At 40.4% G+C, this 21,838-nt stretch overlaps 1 protein-coding gene across 5 annotated transcripts in view; it reads left to right on the top strand.

Moving 5' to 3' along the window:
* The window catches only part of opcml (opioid binding protein/cell adhesion molecule-like), a 2,222,745-nt gene that overhangs the window by 2,111,503 nt on the left and 89,404 nt on the right, over window positions 1–21,838 (top strand). For all 5 annotated transcript variants that reach the window (XM_063038344.1, XM_063038342.1, XM_063038343.1 and 2 more), the window contains one exon: window positions 4,683–4,817. In XM_063038344.1, the coding sequence (XP_062894414.1) occupies window positions 4,683–4,817 (135 nt within the window). The remainder of the gene's footprint in view (window positions 1–4,682; window positions 4,818–21,838) is intronic.

Below are 21,838 nucleotides of genomic sequence, written 5' to 3' on the forward strand. Positions count from 1 at the left end.
CGTCACGATTGGAGATATGCCTTCTGTGCCTTGTCATGCCCTTCACACTCCACGAGGTGTTGCCCAACAGCCTTCATGGCCGTTGGATCTTGTAATTATCTCATCCGCCCAGTCCGCCAAAACTGGCTTTGCATACTGGGTAGCCATATCTCTATCTCAGCAGGGTTCAAAGTTCCCCTCACCTGGTTTAGCTCGCCTGTCGAAGCAGTGTACCGTGGTGTGGCCACAGTCGCATGCAAACAGTTACTTGGAAGGAGTATTCTTTGCCGATCAGCCACATTTTACATACCATAGACACAAGAGATTTTGCAGATGCTGGAAATCCAAAGCAGCATACGCAAAATGCTGGAGGAACTCAGCAGGTCACGCAGCATCCATAGAAATGAATAAACAGTCGATGTTTCAAGCCGAGACCTTTCATCGGGACTGGAAAGAAAGGGGGAAGATGCCAGAATAAGAAGGTGCGGGTTGGGGGGGGAGGGGAGAGTACAACCTAAAAGGTGATAGGTGAAGCCAGGTTCGTGGGGGAGGACAAATGAAGTAAGAATCTGGGAAATGATAGGTAGGAAAGGTTAAAAAGCTGGAGAAGAAGGAATCTGATATGAGAAAGGGAAGGAGAAGGGGCACCAGGGGGTAGTGATAGGTAGGTGAGGAAAAGAGAAGAGGTAAAAGGGGAGCCCAAGTGGGGAATTGAAGAAGAAGGAAGGAGGAGGACAAAAAATTACCCGATGATAGAAAAGTTGATATTTATGCCATCAGTTTGGAGGCTACTCAGATGGAATATGAAGTGTTGCTCTTCCCAGCCAGGAGTGGCCACATCATGGCAGGAGAGAAAGTAATGAATTGACACATCAGAATGTGAATGAGGATTGGAGTTAAACTGGTTGGCTACTGCTCTTTGCGGATGGAGATAAGATGCTTGATAGAACGGTCCCCCGATCTACATCGGGTCTCACTGATGTAGAGGAGGCTGTACCAGACACGATAGACAACCCCAAACAAATTTGCAGGTGAAGTGTTGCCTCACCTGGAAGGACTGTTTGGGGCCCTGAATGGAGGTGAAGGTTGAGGTAAATGGGCAGGTGTAGCACTTCTTCCACTTGAAGGGTTAAGTTCCAGGAGGAAGAATAGTGGGGAGGGACAAATGGACAAGGGAATCATGGAGGGATCCCTGTGGAAAATAAGGTGGGGCAGAGGTAAAGATGTGTTTGGTGGTACTACTTGCTTGTACTACTGCTCCCCCCCTACCCCCACCTTATTATTCTGGCTTCTTCCTCCTATATTCCCAGTCCTATTGAAGGGTTTTGGCCTGAAGTGTCAACTGTTTATTCATTTCCATAGATGCCGTCTGACCTTCTGAGTTCCTGTAGCATTTTGTGTGTGATCCAGCACCTTGTCGGGACAACAGCAAAAATGTACAAGAGGGCAGAGTGAAGCCTGCTGGCTAATGATATACAAGGATAAGTTCCTGTGATAAGAGCTTATGAACTGATCTGACCTTCTCTTAACCACGGTAACTTACACTGAAATCTGAATTTAAAATTGGGAGCAGTGAAACTACGGATCGCAAACAGATCTTTGCCTCTCAGTATGTGAAGTACAGAAAGATTTCAGGTAAGTAAAGCAAATAATTAGGAAGCCTAGTGGATTGCTATGTATAAAATTAGGGGAACAAACTAAGAAATGGAAGAACTTAGAGGGTCAGGAAGCATTTATGGAGAGAAATGGACAGTAAACATTTCGGGTCAAGATTTCTGGCGACCCCGTAATTTCTGTCTCAGAGGCTGATGTCAGAACATCTTTCAAGAGGGTGAAGCTTCACAATGCAACAGGCTCCAATGGTGTATCTGGAAGGGCACTGAAACCTGTGCCAACCAACTGGTGGGCATGTTTAACAGTATCTTCAATCTCTCCCTGCTGCAGTCAGAGGTTCCCACCGGCTTCAGAAGGGCATCAATCATACCAGTGCCCAAGACGAGGAGCGTGAGCTGTCTCAATGATTATCACTCAGTTGTGCTCACATCTACTGTGATGAAGTGCTTTGAGGCGTTGGCCATAACTAGAATTACCTTCTGTCTAAGCAAGGACCTGGACCCACTGCAATTTGCCTATCACCATAATAGGTCTACAACAGATACAATCTCACTGGCTTTTTACTCGGCCTTGGACCTGATAACAGTAATACCTACGCCAGGCAGCTGTTTATTGACTGTAGCTCAGCGTTCAACAAAATCATACCCTCAGTTCCAACCAAAAAGCTCAAAAACCTTGGCTTCTGTACCTCCCTCTGCAACAGGATCCTTGATTTCCTCACTGGGAGACCATAGTCAGTGTAGAGTGAAAATAACAATTCCTCTTTGATAATCAACACTGGCGCACCTCAAGGATGTGTGCTTAACCCACTACTCTACTCTCCTGAAGCTCATGTCTGTGTGGCTAGGCACAGCGCAAACACCATCTATAAATTTGTTCATGACACAAGTGTTATCAGCAGAATCTCGGATGGTGACATGGAGGCATGCAGGAGTGAGGTAGATCAGCTGTTTGAGTGTTGTTGCTGCAACAACAACCTTGCATTCAAGCATCAGTAAGACCAAGGAATTGATTGTGGACTTCAGGAAGGGGAAGTTGAGGGAACACACACCAGTCCTCATTGAGGGATCAGCAATGGAAAGGGAGAGCAATTTCAAGTTTCTGGGTGTCAGACATCTCTGAAGATCTGTCCTGGGCCCAACATATTGATGTACTTATGAAGAAGGCACACCAGTGGCTATAATACATTTGGAATTTGAGAGGATTTGGTATGTCACCAAAGACTAGCAAATTTCTATAGATGGTACCATGGACAACATTCTAACTGGCTGCACCACTTTCTGGTACGGACGGGCCACTGCACAGAATTGGAAAAAGCTGCAACAAGTTGCAAACTCAGCTGGCTCCATCATGGGCACTAGTCTCCCCACCATTGAGGACATCTTCAAAAGACAATGTCTCAAAAAGTTGACATCCAGTATTAAGGACCTGCACCACCCAAGTCATGTTCTGTTCTCATTACTGCCATTAGAGAGGAGGCAGAAGAGCCTGCAGGCATGATTTCAACATTTTAGGAATAGCTTCTTCCCCTTCACCAGCAGATTTCAGAATGGACAATGAACCAACCCATGAACACTATCTGCAATATATATATGTATTGCACTGTACTATTGCCACAAAGCAACAAATTTCACAACATATTCAGTCAGCGGTGATAAACTTGATTCTGATTCTTTCTAAATAACTTGATATTTTTGACAATTTTTTTTCCACTTGATGGTTATTTTTAGTATCTTAATTAGCTGTTCTTTTTCTTACTTTGCAACAGTTGACTGTACTTACAAAGTAGTCCATTGATCATTAAAAAGACATATCCAGATACCATGAGAGGTGTTTTATAAATATCTTAATGAATTCAGACTACATTACCCAAGAGTTATTCTGGGTCGCAATCCTGCACTGAGTGACCAAATGTTTTCACTGAGCAGTCAGGAAGTTGGTTTCTGCCATTTCTTTGTCATTCAAAAACAAGAGTCGGTGTCTATTTTTTCTATCATTTCCTTTGATATGGGCAATATGTGCAGCAGCGTGCAGGTGATATAGTAACGTAGCAGTTAGCAAATTGTTTTACAGTGCCAGGAATTACCAATCAGGGTTCGATTCCCATCACTGTCTGTAAGGAGACAGTACATTCTCTCCGTGACAGTGTGAGTTTCCTCCCGGTGCTCAAGTTTTCTCCAGCATTCTAAAGACAGAGTTGGTAAATTACGGCACTGGAAACATGGTGACTCTTATGGGCTACACATGCAAAATACTGGAGGAGCTCATCAGGTAAGGCAGCATCTATGGAAAAGATTCATCAGGACTGGAAAAAAGATGAGAAGGTTGCTTACTCTGATTTCTCGTCTTTTTTTTCTAGACCCGATGAAGGGTCCTGGCCCGAAACATTGACTGTTTACTCTTTTCCATAGATGCTGCTTGGCCTCTTGAGTTCCTCCAGCATTTTGTGCGTGTTGCTTGGATTTCCAGCGTCTGCAGATTTTCTCGTGTTTGTGACTCTTACAGGCTGCCCCCAGTCTAATCCTCGGCAACTTGATTTGATGCAAACGACACACTTCATTGTATGTTTCTATGTTTTAATATGCACTACATGTGCAAAAAAAGCTAATTTTTAAAATTGGCATTGCAACCCTTTCTGTTTGAAGCAGGGTTTTGACTCTAAATGTCAACAATTTGTTCCCCACTCCCAACAGTTGCTGATCAACCTGCAACAGATTGTTTGTCGTTCCAGATTCCAGCATCTTCATTGTTACTTCCAGCTCCATGTTCCTTCCAAGCCTCAATGCAACAGAGCCCATTTTTAGCATCAGGCAGCTTCAGATTTGACAAACCAATTGCTGAGACATTTGACGGCCTGTTAGCTACATAAATGTTTGTTTGGAACTGTAATGAGATATGCAGTCATTTTAACTAGGAACATAACACAGAAGCAGCGGAGGATTCCATAATGTAACTTATAATTATTTAGTTGGTTCTGTCTAGCCATATCAGAGCTATAAAAGATTCAAGATCATTTGAAAAGATTTTGACTTGTATATAGAGTTACGAATAGTTTTCATTTCATATATGCCTTTGTTCTTTCCTTCCAGCTCGAGGTTTTGCCAGTGATGAAGAATATTTGGAAATCACAGGAATTGCAAGGGAAGATGCTGGTGAATATGAGTGCAGCGCCTATAACGATGTGTCATCTGCTGATGTGCGCAAAGTGCAAGTAACAGTAAACTGTAAGTGACTGTATTGGCTTTTTGTTGGTTGTTATCTTTTTGTGAGTTCTGTCCTGTTCAAGGTGACAACAAAGTCAGTGTTGAGAATTAAGTGTTGCACAATCGGTGTCCTTATCATTGTCCACCGGAGCAGGTCTGCCTCCAAATACAGAATAAATCTTCTTTGATCTAACAGTATACCTTAACATCAGCCTCGGAAGAGCTCTTGGCCATATTGTTCCTCAGGGAGAGTTTCTGCTCTCCACACCACTATCCTGGGTTTACATTACTTTTGCTGGAAACTCTGTTGTCTTCTGTGCCAGAGCTCTGTCAGACAAGCTGAGAAAGCTTCATGGAAATTTATCCCTATACAACTGTAATAGCAATCAATTATCTGCTTGGTACAATTCCTAGCTATTGATTGGAATGACTTTTGTTTGCTCTCAAGCCCTAGAAAGGTCATTCACCTTTTGATTTTTATTGCATTTGTCGACTGTCCAAATTAATGTCATGCAGGATGCTGAAAGTTGGAGAAAGGAGCCTTTTAATTGTTCCTCTTGAACTTGTAATTCTGATTGCAAAGGACTTTTCTGAAACCTACTCTCTTCCTGCAGAATATAGCAAAACTGTTCATGTGTTTGCAAGATTTTAATATGCAAACTGAAATGGATAGTTACTCTCCCGATGTGGCCTCTAGACCAAACGTCTGTACAAATCTGAAAATATATTTGACTGAATAGAAATTCTTTGCAGGTTTTTACTAATTCTTGCTAAAATGAAAACCAGATTGATAATTTGTGTAAGGATTTTAATTAGTGAAACATTGTGATAAGACAGTTTGTGCATTTGTACGAATTACGAGTTTTTAGCTAACAGAAAATTGAGAAGGCATGAGTTCTACAGCGATGCTTAGTGGGATTTATAGCTATTGATCTGGATAGTTTTTGTTTACCCTCAAGTCCGGGAAAGGTACTTCCACCATTTATATCAACTAGCAAAAGTTTTAATCAAGAATCTAGATTTTAGGTGAAAACCTCGTTGTCAAAGTCATCAGGATTTGAAATGGGTTAAAAGGCCTGATTTGTATTCTTCTAACTGGTGATGATTTCCTGCAAACAGCAACCTGCATCACACTGTTTCAATGTTCCATTCTGTAGTTGATGATTTACTCAGGATAAGAACTCAGAATAATAAGATTTACTGAGGATAAGAATGTCAGGTTAGTTATCGAGAGTAATGAATTCTGGTGATATTAGTCCATCTCCATGCCATCCAGGATAATTATCAAGAGCACAGAATTCTCATGATAATAGTCTATCTCCCTGCTGCTACAGTGCCAATGATCAAGTATTTCATTCCTAATATACACTTGTGGCCACTTCATTAGTACAGGAATGGAATTCGGTGTGGTCTTCAGCTGCCGAAGCCCGTCCACTTCAAGGCTTGATGTGTTGTGCATTCAGAGATGCTCTTCTGCACACTACTATTGCAGTGCATGGTTTTTTGAGTTACTGTTGCCTTCCTGTCAGCTGGAACCAGTTTGACCATTCTCCTCTGACAAGTCATTTTCACTCACAGAACTGGATTTCTTTTTGCACCATTCTCTGTTAACTCTAGAGACTGTTGTGCGTGAAAATCCAAGGAGATCAGCAATCTCTCAGATACTTAAACCACCCGATCTGGCGCCAACAATCATTCCACAGCCAAAGTCACTTAGATTAAATTTCTTCCCCGTTCTAATTTTGGGTGTGAACAACAGCTGAGTCTCTTGACCACATCTACATGCTTTTATGCATTGTGTTGCTGCGACATGATTATCTGATTATATATTTTCATTATAGGTGCACCTAATAAAGTGGCCACTGAGTATATATGCCACACTGTTCATTATTCCCACAGAATCTTTGAGTTAGTACATTCTCAGTATTGGTTTTGGTCTCATCCTTTTATCTGGAATTCCTAAGAATTTCCAGTATAGTCTTGGCATCTGCAGCTATGTTAATTATTGTGTTCAAAGTTGCAGTGTAACTCTCAAAATCAAAACACAATCGATATCCTTTGGCAGCCAGTATTTGTGTTGACTAAGAAATGCATCCATAGGAGATTCCAATGGTTGCAGCCAAGTGAGTACATGCAAAACAGTGTTGGAACCTTTGTTTATGGAAATACGTTTAAAAGCCTGGTATTAGCCAAGACAGCTGCGCTAAAGTGATAGATATCTGTAATTATTCAAGTGAAGCTTTCAGAAAACAGTAAAATTCTGATGATGTGCAATGCTAAAAGATGAACTGTTAAACTCTGATCTCCCAATCTACCTTGTCATAGCCCTTGCAATTTATTGGTCTATCTGCACTCCACTTTATCTATAACCACAACACTCCTGCTTTTCTTTTTTCTACCTTGCTGTACTTATGTATGGCATGACTTCTCTGAATGACACGCAAACAGAAGTTTTTCACTCTGTCTCAGACATCTAATGATAATAAAACGCTTGCCAATACCAATATGTTCAGGACTTTGGTAGTGTTGGAATAGCAGTTTTTTCCAGACTATTTGACGTTATTTCTATAAATACAACCTCCTTATTCTTCACTGGTTTTTGTTGTCACATAGTATTTTTAAAAATCTTTTTTTATTTTTGTTTATTGAGGTACAGGACAGAATAGGCCCTTCTGGCACTTTGAGCCACGTAGTCCAGCAATCCCCAATTTAACCCTAGCCTAATCACAGGACAATTTACAATGACCAGTTAAACTACCAACCAGTAAGTCTTTGGACTGTGGGAGAAAAACGGAGCACCCAGAGGAAACCCACGCAGTCACAGGGAAAACATACAAACTCCTTACAGACAGCAACAGGAATTGAACCCGAGTTACTGGTACCGTAAAGCGTTGTGCTAACCACAATGCTACTGTGCCTCTCGGTATCTTCCAGGGTGCCAGCTAAATTGAAAGGGAGCATGGGAATCAGAGCCACCATGAGTGAGAGGGAGCATGAGAGAGGAGGCCCCACTGATTGGGATGAAATGGGGATCACCTCTGGCCAGGGTCTCAATGAGGCCTTGCATATATTGCATGATTGAAAATCTGCTCCAATATTCCCCAGACAAACTGACATAGCTTCCCCATGCTGTGATATTTTTGCTCAAACTCATACATGTAAATTAACTTCTCCACCTGTGATTAATGCAATGGTCAACCTTATTTGAACCAAGCCAGTTTTTGATAAATGACCCTGCTCTAATGATTGAATTAGATATGTTTTAACTTCTGGGCCTTGCTTAAAATGATGCTGACTGACTTCCCACCCACTTGTGGGGATACAGTCTGGTAGACAGAAGGCAATTCAGGATCAGCTGTCAAGACCATTTCAAGAGGGTGAAGTGGAGAGGCAGCATGGACCTGGTTAAACTGCAGTCAAATCCCAGTTGAGCAATTGTAAAAAAAAAGGATCACGCGGGCTTTCGGTAGGTGCTCTTTGTACTTAATCAATTAGATTCATTTTATTCTCCATGGGGCTGTTTACTTAAAATCATTCCCAGTGTGTGGTACCATGAGAGGTACTAATATGAATTTTAAAAATATATAAAAATCACTTTTCATCCTACCAAAATGGTTAAATATAGAGCACTCCACACAGGGCTGAACAGTGGGTGTTGGTACAGAAGCCTGTGCTGGTATGCCAGATGACATATCTAGGGTTGATTGTGCTCCCACTTAACATAATGGAAGCAGTTCCCTTTGATTACATAAAGACAGAATATAAGGCTGATCGATTTTTGCAAGTATCTTATTACTGAAACCTGTTTACCTTCAAAAGGCTGCCTGTTGGTATTTATATTTCCAATCCATTCAATAGTGCATCATTTATTGAGCTTGAAAGAAAAATGGGTGAATATCTCTATAGGTCTACTTGGAGAAATAATCTTTTTCATCAATAGAATTCTGCACTAGCAATGATGTCAACCAAACAGAATTTACTTTTTCATTCAATTTGCTCTAGTGGTGCCATAAGTGGTTTTCAAAGTGCACATGAAGGTGGCTGACCAGATCCATTTGTGGAACGTGCTGGTCCGTGTTGTGACAGTGCAGTCTTGGTATGACACGGTAAATGTAATGTTAATATGACTTCTAATGTGCACGCAAAGTTAATCTTACCGGATTCATTCAGGTTGCCTTTACAAAAGCTGAAAGTTGATGCATCTCCTAAGGTTTGTTTCAATAAATGAAAAGCACTAAAAATGTTGAATACAAATTAACAGTAAACTGAGTCAAACAAACCTCATGAAAACCCATGCAATAACAATTTTATAGCATGATCAGTATTTCAAAATACCATCTTATTATTTGATTTCTTTTATTTGCACAGTTCGTCTTTTTTTGCACATTGGTTGTTTGTCAGTATTTGTGTGTAATTTTTCATTGATTCTATTGTATTTCATTGTTCTACTGTGAATGCCTGGAAGAAAATGGATCTCAGGGTAGTATATAGCGACATATATGTAGTCTGATAATAAATTTACTTTGGACTTTGTACTCACCTCTGTTATTTTATCTAATCTATCAGGGAAGCATTCATCTACTAATTCCATTTGATTGCATTGACCAAATTCCTGAGAGCAGCGCTTTGGACACTATTGCAGACACAATTTCTCATTGCCATTCTGTGAATTGACTTCCCTTCCCACAGCAACATAGTCACAGGGCATACACCATGGATATTGAAAAATATCTCTTAACAAGCTTTCCTAACAAGAAAGCACACTATAACATTTTGGTGACTTCGTTGATACACCCAATAAACCTTTGAGCTATTTCTTCCACAGAGCTTACCCTATTTATTGTTATAACAATAATGAGTCCTGAAAATGGATATTGGAATGAAGTATTGATCCTGTAGATTAGTCACATTAATATTAAATTCACAGCAACTTTGCGGTTATGTACAGTGTCATCTATTTGATTATATACATTGTGGCATTGAATAACTAAGTTTTTAAACTGCGTTCAGATCTAATTCAGTGGATTTTGGCTAATTGGGACACATCTAGACCAGTACATTTTGGCCCAATTAAGTGGCTGCCCCAGTTAGCCAAAGTTTCATAGAAATAGTTAAAAAGGTATAAAAAAAGAGAATCTACCATTTAACTAAGTAACAATTTATGAATTTAAGTGAAATACAAAAAAAAATTAGAACACTACTAGTACCTCTGCAACACGGCAAAACTGTGTATTAGTTCCTAATACTAATTGATGGAGGAATTCAGAGTCAGAATCAGGTTTATTATCACTGGCATATGTCATGAAATTTATTAACTTAGCAGCAGCAGTTCAATGCATTGCATGATAATATAGAAAGAAAAAAAATAAGTCAGTAAATCAATTATAGTAATTATAGTATATTATATCAATTATATGTATGTTAAATAGTTAGATTAAAATACTGCAAAAACAGAAATAATATTTTTTAAAAAGTGAGGTAATGTTCATAGGTTCAATGTCCATTTAGGAATCATATGGCAGAAGGGAAGAAGTTGTTCTTGAATTGCTGAATGTGTGCCTTCAGCTTTCTGTACCTCCATCCCAATGGTAACAATGAGAAGAGGGATGTCCTGGGGGATGGGGGTCCTTAATGATGGATGTCACCTTCTGAGGCACCACTCCTTGAAGATGTCTTGGATACTACAGAGGCTAGTATCCATGACAGAGCTGACGTATTTTACAACTTCCTGTAGCTTTTTTTGATCCTGTGTAGCAGTCCCTCTCCCCCCTCCATACCAGACAGTGATGCAGTCTGTCAGAACACTCGTTATAGTATATCTATAGAAGTTTTTGAGCGTTTTGGGTGACAAACCAAATCTCTTCAAACTCCCAATGAAATATAGCCACTGTCTTGCCTTCTTTATAGTTGCATTGATATGTTGGAACCAGGTTAGATCCTCAGAGATCTTGACACCCATAAACTTGAAATTGCTCACTTTCTCCACCTCTGGTCCCTCCCTTCATCCAGTATATGCTGCCCTGTTCTTTTGATTGACTATAAATGAACATAATCAGTGCCGACACCTAGTGTAGATAATGAACTACCTTCATAGAATACTTTCAAAGATTGCATCCTCTAAATCTTCATTTTCATTGTAATTTTCAAGATGAATGTCAATAACTTCAAATTATTTGTCATTTCTAACTTGTTGATGTAGTGAAATTGTTTAATTTTCACTCCCAGCCATTTCTGGCATCTCCATGTTTGAATGCCTGAAACCACAGTAAACAAAACAGCTCTGAATTGTCTTACTGCCTATTTCCTACCAACCATCAGTGACAATAATTACTGCTTTTTGAACACATACACACACAGCTGACATTATTTAAAAACAGTTCATAATAAGTACGGTGTCGTGTCTATCAGCCACACAAGTGCACGCAACTGACACTAGATAGAAACTGTTTGCCAAGTCTCCTGTCCCAAATAAATGAAGGGAATCATAGCTAATTTTCTTGATTAATTTTTGTTCTTTACGAGTTGTCCCAAATAAGCAGCTGTCCCATTTAAACGATGGCCCAATTCACCAAAATCCAGTCTTTTGTACTTCCTAATTGCATTTGATTATTTGTCAAAATAGCCATGCCTTTGAAGAGTACAATCAATTCATAAAGTGCAGTTAGCAATCAAGCTGTACAGAATATAAAAGCTTGATCTTCTCTGTAAGAGAATAGACAACAGGTCCATTTGAACTGTCTGCTGAATTGTTCAGCAGTGGGCTACAGCATTAATCTATAGGAATTTTACTCCATTCGGTTTTTACTTTCTACCTTTCCTTTTGTATTGGGTCACAACTTTACAAGGGAGATTACTAATAATGAAAAATATTTTATTATTTAATATTCTTGCTTGCTGATACCAATTAATATTAATTAAGGAATATGTTGTAGTGCTGCTGAGCAGCGTTTTCCAGCTACTGTGTTTTCATTTGGTCTTGTAATTGAAAATGAGATTGCTGTTGCAGCATTTATTTTCTGAAAAATAGTACCATAATGGTTATTTTACCAGAGTTGGTGTGTAATTTGAAAGCAAGCCAGTAAGAGGTAAAGGAATGGATGCAACAACATGTGAACTACTTTTACTCTTACTTAATGGGAGAGTTCAAAGCTGAATCTGTCCATGGGAGGAACAAAACATTGGAGGTGGAAGCAAGTGGTGCAGGCAATTAAATATGTTGTATTCCTATGCCTCAAAAATCAGCCCACCCACCCATGTCAGATGAGGAATGAAGGGAAGTGCAAAGTTAAGGGGTGATGCACATCCAATGCGAGCACATAATTTAAATCCTGCTTAATATCCATTTTAATTCTGCTTCCCATTCCCATTCTGATATGTTGGTCCATGGCTGCCATGATGAGGCCGCTCTCAGTTAGGAGGAGCAACACCTCATATATCATCTGGGTAGCCTCCAACCTGACAGCACGAACATCAATTTCTCTAAGTTCTGGTAATTTCTTTCCCCCCTCCCCCTTTTTCCATTCCCTATTCTGGCTCACCTCTTACCCCTTCTCCTCACCTCACCTGCCCATCACTTCCTACTGGTGCCACTCCTCCTTCCCTTTCCCCCATAGTCCACTCTTCTGTTCTATCAGATTCATCCTTCTTCAGCCCTTTACCTTTTCCACCTATCACCACCCAGCTTCTCACTTCCCCTGCACACCCACCTTCCCCCTCACCTGGTCTCACCTATCAAAGTTCAAAGTACAGTACATTTCTTAAAGTATATATACTGTATCCAACCTTGAGATTCATCTTCTTACAGGGAGCCACAAAACAAAGAAACCCAATAGAACCCATTTAAAAAATAAAAAAAAGACCATCAAATACCCAATGAGCAGAGAAAAACAAAACAAATTGTGCAAACAATAAAAGTAAGCAAACAATATTCAGAGTTGAAGTTCATGCAAATGAGTCTACAGCCATGAAGCCAGTCACAGCCGATCCAGAAGCCTGTTAGTTGCAGGCCACATCATCAGTTCAGCACAGAAATGAGTAAACTTTGCCGAGCAATGAGCTGAACATTGGCCTGTACCTCACCTCTGGCCCCAACATCCTGACATTTTCAATCTGGCCTGGCACTTAAATTGGCCAAGCCTTAGGGTCACCTGCCAGCTATTCCCCCCACCCCCACCCCCACCCCTAACCTTTCTTAATCTGGCTTCTGCCCCTTCCTTTCCAGTCCTGATGAAAGTTCTCAGCCTGGAATGTCAATTGTTTATTTCCCTCTGTAGATGCTGCCTGGCCTGCTGAGTTCCTCTAGTGTTTCGTGTGTGCTGCTTTGAATCCTACTGACTGGCATCAATGGGAGCTGAGTTTTGAATGTGACTGATGCGTGACAGATACCCAAGCTGACGATTGCACTGCCTTAGCTGCAATTTATTTTTATGGCAGGAACCGAGATGCGAGATTATTTTTGCACTTGCAACTTATTTCTAGCCTTTACTAGTCACTAGCTGTCATATCTGCAGCAACGAAGATAAAACCCAAGCATAAGCACCATCGTGAAATAGATTTAAACATAATGCCCTAAGGACCCTGAAGAACTATATATAAATCTGCACTAATATTTTCTCCCTTTATGCTGTCAGTACATTTTCACAGCTCTGCAATGTAGATTAATTGAAATATGCTGTTCAAAGTAGAATTGGCTAAAATGTTTTTCAGGAGAGAGCTTCTGACAGAGACTAAATGGCACAGTAAGTGAAAATATTTTTCCCACCTCCTGGGGACTTTGTTTAAATTCATTTCAGACTGAATATATGAAAGCTTCCTCACAGGCTGGTGTTTACACAAATCCTTATTTATAAAGTTATTACAGTGTCAGAGGCCATTCAGCCCATTGGATATGCTAGTAGAGTCATTCTCATCATTCCCATTTCCAACGTAAGGTTGCAGAATGGATTAATTTTAATTGCTTGAAATTTGAGGGATCTTAGCAGAAAGATTAAGATTCTGTTTTCCTCTGTGGAGCAAAGAAGAATAAGAGGAAACTTGGTTGGAATGTTATGGTGCAGTTGTTCAAAATGTTGGTGAGGACACACCTGGAGAATTGTGTGCAGATTTGATCAGCCTTTATAGGAATGACTTCACTAATCAGAGTTGTGCAAATAAAATTTTGAGAATATTGCCAAGACTCAAGGGCCTGAGTTATAGGGATAAGTTGGGCAGGCTAGGATTATATTCCCTGGACCAAAGGAGACTGAGGTTTCACCTTATAGAACATAGAAATGTACAGGACATTACAGGCTGTTCGGCCCACAATTTTGAGCCAACCATGTAACCTACTCTAGAAACTGCCAAGAATTGCCCTATCACATAATTCTCTCCTTTTCTAAGCTCCATGTACCTATCCAAGAGTCTCTTAAAAGACCTTACTGTGTATAGAGTATATCAAATCAAATCATGAGAGACATAGTCTTTTTCCCAGCAAAAGGGGATTTAAAAACTCAAGGGTGTATGTTTATGGTGGGGGGTGGGGGAAGGTAAAAGAGACGTATGGGCTTGGGCAACATAGACCTAAAGGCATAGGAGCAGAATTAGACCATTTGGCTCATTGAGTCTGGTCCACCATTCAGTCATGGCTGATCCTTTTTTCCCCTCCTCAACACCGCTCCCCATAACCTTTGATGCCGTATCCAATCAAGAACCTAAGTACACCCAACAACCTGGCCTCCTTAGCTACCTGTGGTAACAAATTCCACAAATTCACCACCCTCTGGCAAAAGAAGTTTCTCTGCATCTCTGTTTTAAATGGACGCCCCTCTATCCTGAGGCTGTGCCCTCTTGTCCTAGATTCCCCCACCATGGGAAACATCCTTTCCACATCTACTCTGTCTAGGCCTTCCATCATTCAAAAAGTTTCAATGAGATCTCCCCCTCATCCTTCTAAATTCCAGCGAGTACAGACCCAGAGTCATCAACCGTTCCTCGTATGATAACCCCTTCTCTCACTTTCACGTTGTAACGTGGAAGCAGTTTCACAGGTTTGGCAACTGAGACAGAAGACACTGACTAAGAATAAGCAGATTAATCATTTATTTACAGACAGTAAAAGATTTGACCAAACATCTGTCCCCCTGAGTTAAAAAAAAATACAAAGTTAAAAGTCAACAAACAGGTTCTTAGCCAAGAGTGCGAATCTGGAGCATACTTTCCCAATGGTTCTTTAGCTCTGTTCATGACCTCAGTGTGAAGAGGAGCGTGCCACGGCAACCAATGGGAAAAAGTCAACCAATGATAGAAGCAGCTTTCAACCGACAAGTCGTAGCTATCCCTCGAGGTCGAGGATGATGGTCTTCATTCTCTTGATCTACTTATGGGCTCTCAAGTGGCTTATGAGTCCAATCTTGGATTTGAAAGTTCTTCTGCATTCAGGACAGGTAGTTCCAGATGGCAGATCGGGCTTTGGTTGTTGCTGCCTCTCTTTCCGTTTTCCTTCTCTTTTCTTCTAATTCTGCACATCCGTTGGCTTCGAAAGTTGCTGTTCCTTCTCGGATGATGGCTTGCCAGAGTTTCCTGTCCTTGGCATTGGTTTCCCAATTGTTGATGTCGATGTTACATTTCTTCATGTTGGCTTTTAAGACGTCTTTGAATCTCTTCTGTTGTCCACCTCTTTTACGTTTGCCTTCTTCAAGCTGGGAGTGGAAGATTTGTTTTGGCGGACGTTCGTCTTTCATCCGAACAACATGACCGCTCCATTTTAGTTGGTTCTTGATGACGTAGGCATCAATGCTTGTTGTTTTTGCTTCACTTAGCACGCAGACGTTGGTTTTTATATCTTCCCAGCTGATATTTAAGATGTTTTGAAGACAGCGTTGATGGAACTTTTCAAGTGCCTTCAGATGTTGTTGGTATGTTGTCCAGGTTTCTGATGCATACAGGTGCATTGAGCTTACCACTGCTTTGTACGCTAACATTTTGGTGTCTGTTCGGATGTCATGATCATGAAAGACTCTTGTTCGGAGATGTCCTAAAGCTGTTCCAGCACATTTAAGGCGATGTTGGATCTCGTCATTAAGGTCGACATTGGAGGAGAGGTGACTTCCAAGATACGGAAAATGGTCCACGTTTTCCAGAGTTGTTTCGCCAAGTTGAATTGATGGTTCTATCTAATTTGTCTCAATTGGTGACAGTTGATAGATGATCTGAGTCTTCTTGGAATTAGTGGTAAGTCCAAGTTTCGCGTATGAACGGTTGAAGGCAGTCAGAATCTGTTGTAGGTGGTTTTCTGAAAGAGCTGCAACACTGTTGTCATCTGTGTATTGGAACTTGATGAGGGAACTCGTGGATGTCTTCGTTTTGGATTTGAAATGGGCAAGATTGAAAAGTCTGCCATCTGCTCTGTAGATAATTTTGATTCCTGGCGGTAGGTCGTCCTTGATAATGTGGATGATTGTCGCAATGAAAATGGTGAACAAAGTTGGGGCAATCACGCATCCCTGTTTTACTCCTGATCGGTCTTGAAAAGGCTCACAGTTACTGTTGCTGACCATGACTGTGGCAAGCATGCCATCGTGGAGAAGTCTCGGGATTTGAATCAGGAACCAACAAGTAAACTAACTCCCATATAACACACGTACTTGTGTCTGCACTCACTTCTGCTTGCATGCTCACCCTCTTGTACATAGTTCAAATTGCACCTACTCCTGATTGCATGCACTCCTGCCTATGTACCCCCTTGCTTGTATGCATTCCTGTTTGATCTCATATTCGCAAATATCCCTTACAGTCATTCTTATTTTCGCAAACTGTCACAGACATTTTTGCATGCATGCAAGCTTTCACTATCGTTGTGCCTCCTATCTCAGAGTTTTTCTCTCAATCTCTCCATCCTATATTTCCTGTTCTCAGTACTGGGGAAGCTTGGAGTAGCAATGCTGTTACATAAGATAAATGTGTTCATTTAAAATCTTCTTTCAGTTGTTTATAAAGAAACTGTTGACCCCACATAAAAGTAAGTGCATTGAGCATTAACGTAGTTGCTAAGCAGTTTCTGGGTGCTTATCTCTTTCACTCATTTTTAAACAGTGACCTCCACATCAAGGACACAAAGGGGTGAATAATGAATAGCTAGGGTAGCTTGCTTCAGATTCTCCAATAAAATAATTCATATTTTATAAAATGGATGAAGCACTCCAGCTTTGTCTTCATCTGGGTACAGAAAGGAAACAGTAGGCAAGCTTTTGTTAGAAATCAAACTATCTGAGTCAAATGAGAATTGTTAAGGAGACGTATTCAGGATAGTCATCAGATAAGTCTAGATCTAGATGTTGAAAGTCACATTATTTACTAACGGTATAAATTCTTTCAGTGCTCAACCAAATTTCTTGAAAGTCAAGTCAAGTGTCAATAATATAAATCTCTCTCTTCAGTGTGGTCAGGCGAGTCTACCTTCAATTGATATAGACAGTGGTCACTTTATTTGGTATCTCCTGTACCTAATAAAGTGGCCACTGAGTGAACGTGGTCTTCTGCTGATGTAGCCTATTCACTTCAACTTTCAACGTGTGCGTTCACTATGTTCTTCCACACACCACTGTTGTAACGCGTGGTTAGATGAACTGTTGTCGCCTTTCTGTCAGATTGAACCAGTCTGGCCATTCTCCTCTGACTTCTCTCATTAACAAATCGGGTAGTCAAAACTGCCCAACGCATCACCAGCAACAGCCTACCCACCTTCAAGGACATGTTTACAGAAACCTGCTGGAAAAAAAGGTCAGCAATAACATGAAGGATCCCTCCCACCCTGCTCATAGATTGTTTGTCCCACTCCTATCAGGAAAGAGGTTATGTAGCATCCGCACCAGGACCACCAGACTCAAAAAAATTCCTCAGGCAGTAACACTGATCAACACCTCCATCCTCTGACCCAGCCCACCACACCCCCCACACCACCAAGTTATCATTTCCCATTTCCTGTCAGAGTCACCTTACTTACAGACATTCCTGCACCTAGTGTCACTTTATGTACATACAATCAATCAATCTATGCAGCTAAACTATCTTACATATTTGTATTTATTGTATTTTTATTATTGTGTTCTTTTGTCCAGAGTAACAATTATTTTGTTCTCCTTTACATTTGTGTACTGGAAATCATATTAAACAATCTAGAATCTTGATACTTACATTTGCATTAACAAGCAGGTGTACAGGTTTACCGAATAAAGTGGCCACTGGGTGTATATATTCACTTAATCTTGGAGGCATAAGGAAAGGGAGTTCAGAAACAGATCCTCACCAACCATAAACTTCCCATTTATATGAACCTTACATTGATCCCATTTTTAGTCTCCCACATTCCCATAAATTTCCTGCTGATTCTACTGATGTATCAGGACAATTTGCAGTAGCAATCTAACCCACCAAACCATGAGTCTTGTTTGCTTGTCGTATTCCCCATAGACAGCAAAAAATAGGTACACCACTTAATAATAATAACTTTATTTATATAGCACCTTTCATACATTAAGATGCAGGCTCAAAGTGCTTTACATAGATTGTAAAGATAAGTCAATATGGTCATATAAGTAAAGCACAAAATTAAAAATCGTAAGTAAAGACAAATATTATATAGAATAAAATGTAATTGAAAATACCAATTCATGTAAATGTAATCAACATCAACAGACATTAAGTGAGTAGGCTACATTTTTTAAAAAAGTAGGTTTATCTAAGAGTTTTGAAACATTCCACAGTACTAGCCTGGTGTAGCTCAGTCGACAGAGTATTCCAGATTTTTGGTGCACAAGAGCAAAAGGCTGTATCACTAGTTTTTATATGCTTGGCTCTAGGAACACTAAGCAAACCGGTGTTCACGGATCTAAGATTACGATTAAGATGTCAAGGGATACACACTCCAAACTATATGGAGGTGCTAGATTATTCAGAGCCTTATATACAATTAAGAGTATTTTAAAATTGATCCTAAAGGACACAGGCAGCCATTGTAATTATGCCAAAACCAGTGAAATGTGCTCAGATTTTCTTTTTTTTTGTTTAACATTCCGGCTGCTGCATTTTGAACAAGCTGCAGCTGATCTATATCTTCCTTAGGCAGTCCTGACAAGAGTGCATTGCAGTAGTCTAATTGGCTAAAAACACAAGTGTGTATCAATTTTTCTGCATTTTGAGATGTTATAACAAATCAAACTCTTTCAATTCTTTAAATGAAAGAATACGGTCTTAATAATATAATTAATATGTGATTTGAAATTTAGTTCAGAGTCAATATTAGCGCCTAAATTCTTTACCTTGGGCTTGATTTATAAGGTCGGATGATCAGGTTTATTTCTTAGATTCTTGCATTTTTATTGCTACCCATAACCATGGGCGGCGGGTTGGAGTTGCGACTTTACTGAAGGAGGTCCTTCCCTCTGCAGGTCACCCTTGGGCAAGGTGTAGCCCCTCTTAGCCCCCTGATCAGGGTCACGTGAAGCCATGAGAGCAGGTGGTGGATGGTCATATGAGCAGCTGGTGCACATCACAAGTCCTGGTTATGCGATCACTGACGCCAGGCTGACAACCTCTGAAGAGTTTTGATAATGGCTGGGGTCATCCATCTTGTAAGGACACTGCCCAACAGAAAGCAATGGAAAAGCACTTCTGTAGAAAATTTGACAAGAACAATCATGGTCATGAGACCATGATCACCCATGTCATAGACATGACACTAATGATGAAAATAATGACCAATAACCACAATTTTGGTTTTTTTCCTTATTTAGTTTAAGGAAATTTGAACTTATCTATTCTGTAAAGTTAGTAAGACACCAGATCAGAGAATCAGAATCAGATTTAATACCACCAGCGTATGTCATGAAATTTGTTAACTTTATGGCAGCAGTACAATGAAATACATGATAAATAAATATATAGAGGAAAAAAAACGGAGTTAAATAAAGTATATGTCTATTAAATGATTGTGTTAAAATAGGTAGTGCAAAAAAGCAGAAATAAAAAAGTAGTGAGGTCGTGTTCATGGATTCAATGTCCATTTAGAAATCGGATGGCAGAGGGGAAGAAGCTGTTTCTGAGTCACTGAGTGTGTGCCTTCAGGCTTCTGTACTTCCTTCCCAACAGTAACAATGTGAAGAGGGCATGTCTAGGTGGTATGGATCCTTAATGATGGATGCTGCCTTCCTAAGGTACCACCCCTTGAAGAAGATGTGTACTACAGAGGCTAATACCCATGATTGAGCTAACTAATTTTACAAGTTTCTGCAACTTACTTTGGTCCTGTGCAGTAGCCCCTCCATACCAGACAGTGATGCAGCCAGTCAGAATACTCTCCATGGTATATTTTTAGAAGTTTTCAATTGTTTTAGTTGACAAACCACGTCTCTTCAAACTCCCAATGAAATATAGCCACTGCCTTGCCTTCTTTATAGCTGCATCAATATGTTGAATTCGGGTTAGGTCCTCAGAGATCTTGACACCCAGGAACTTGAAATTGCTCGTTCTCTGCACTTCTGATCCCTCTATGAGGATTGGTTTGTGTTCCCTCAACTTACCCTTTCTGAAGTCCACGATCAGCACTTTGGTCTTGCTGACACTGAGTGCAAGATTGTTGCTGCAAAACCACTTAACTACCTAGTATATCTCATCCTGTATGCCCTTTTGTCGACATCTGAAATTCTGCCAACAATGGTTGTATCATCAGCAAATTTACAGATGGCATTTGAGCTACGTCTAGCCATACAGTCATGGGTATAGAGAGAGTAGAGCAGTGGGCTAAGCACATATCTCTGTGGTGTGCCAGTATTGATTGTCAGCAAGGCGGAGATGTTATTCCCAAAATGCACAGATTGTGGTCTTCTGGTTAGGAAGTCGAGGATACAGTTGTAGAGGAAGGTACAGAGGCCCAGGTTCTGTAGCTTATTGATCAGGATGATGGTGTTAAGTGCTGAGCTATAGTCAATAAACTGCATCCTGACATAGGTATTTGCATGCAAACAACAGGAATTCTGCAGATGCTGGAAATTCAAGCAACACACATCAAAGTTGCTGGTGAACACAGCAGGCCAGGCAGCATCTGTAGGAAGAGGTGCAGTCGACGTTTCAGGCCGAGACCCTTCGTCAGGACTAACTGAAAGAAGGGTCTCGGCCTGAAACGTCGACTGCACCTCTTCCTACAGATGCTGCCTAGCCTGCTGCGTTCACCAGCAACTTTGATGTGTGTTGATAGGTATTTGCATTGAGGGTTTAGAGCCTCAGGGTCATACAGTTGTGTGTCATTTGCATAGTTGTGGTAATTCACCTTGTGTTTTGAAATAAACTGACCAGATCTAAGGGGAGCATGTACAAAGTGTAGATCGAGAACTACAATGTGCCAAGAATTGATCCTTGCAGCACACCGTACACAATATCATTGATTTCAGGCGCACAATCATCACAGCTAACAAAGAATTTTCTTTTCTTCCTGTTATATAAGATTAAAACCAGCTTAAGGCAGTACCAGAAAGACCTACCCATGGACTAAGGCAGTTTATGAAAATGCTGTGATCCATGCTATCAAATACTGCGCTCAAATCTAATTTGCCTCAGTTTCCCTGTCTTAGGGGGTGTTACTGTTCACCAAACTTTATTTGGTGATGTTCAATACCAACATGGTACAGTTTCATGATCCAACATATTGCCTACCTGCCCAATTGCCTTATCTTTTCTAATAATATGAGATGTTGAATTGCAATTGAAGTTAATTTTGCTCTTTGTTAATATTGGCAAAAGTGTTCCATTGATCAATGAATAACTGACTTTAGTTAATTGAAATTGGTAATTTGTTTTATTATTGTCACATATACTGAGGCACATTCTCTTGATGCACTATGGCCAATTTCAATGTCTTTGAGCCAGAGAAGATTCTACAGAGAAGTGTTACAATAAAGCCTCTATTCCTTGTTTCCTTGAAAACCATGCTGGCACTTCCAAATAGGTAAAGCCTAGGGATTAATTATGTTTTCAAAAAGAATTTTTGTGTTTTTTTAATTGCTTAAACTGTA

Source organism: Mobula hypostoma, chromosome X2 (assembly GCF_963921235.1).
Source record: "Mobula hypostoma chromosome X2, sMobHyp1.1, whole genome shotgun sequence".
NCBI lineage: Eukaryota > Metazoa > Chordata > Chondrichthyes > Myliobatiformes > Myliobatidae > Mobula > Mobula hypostoma.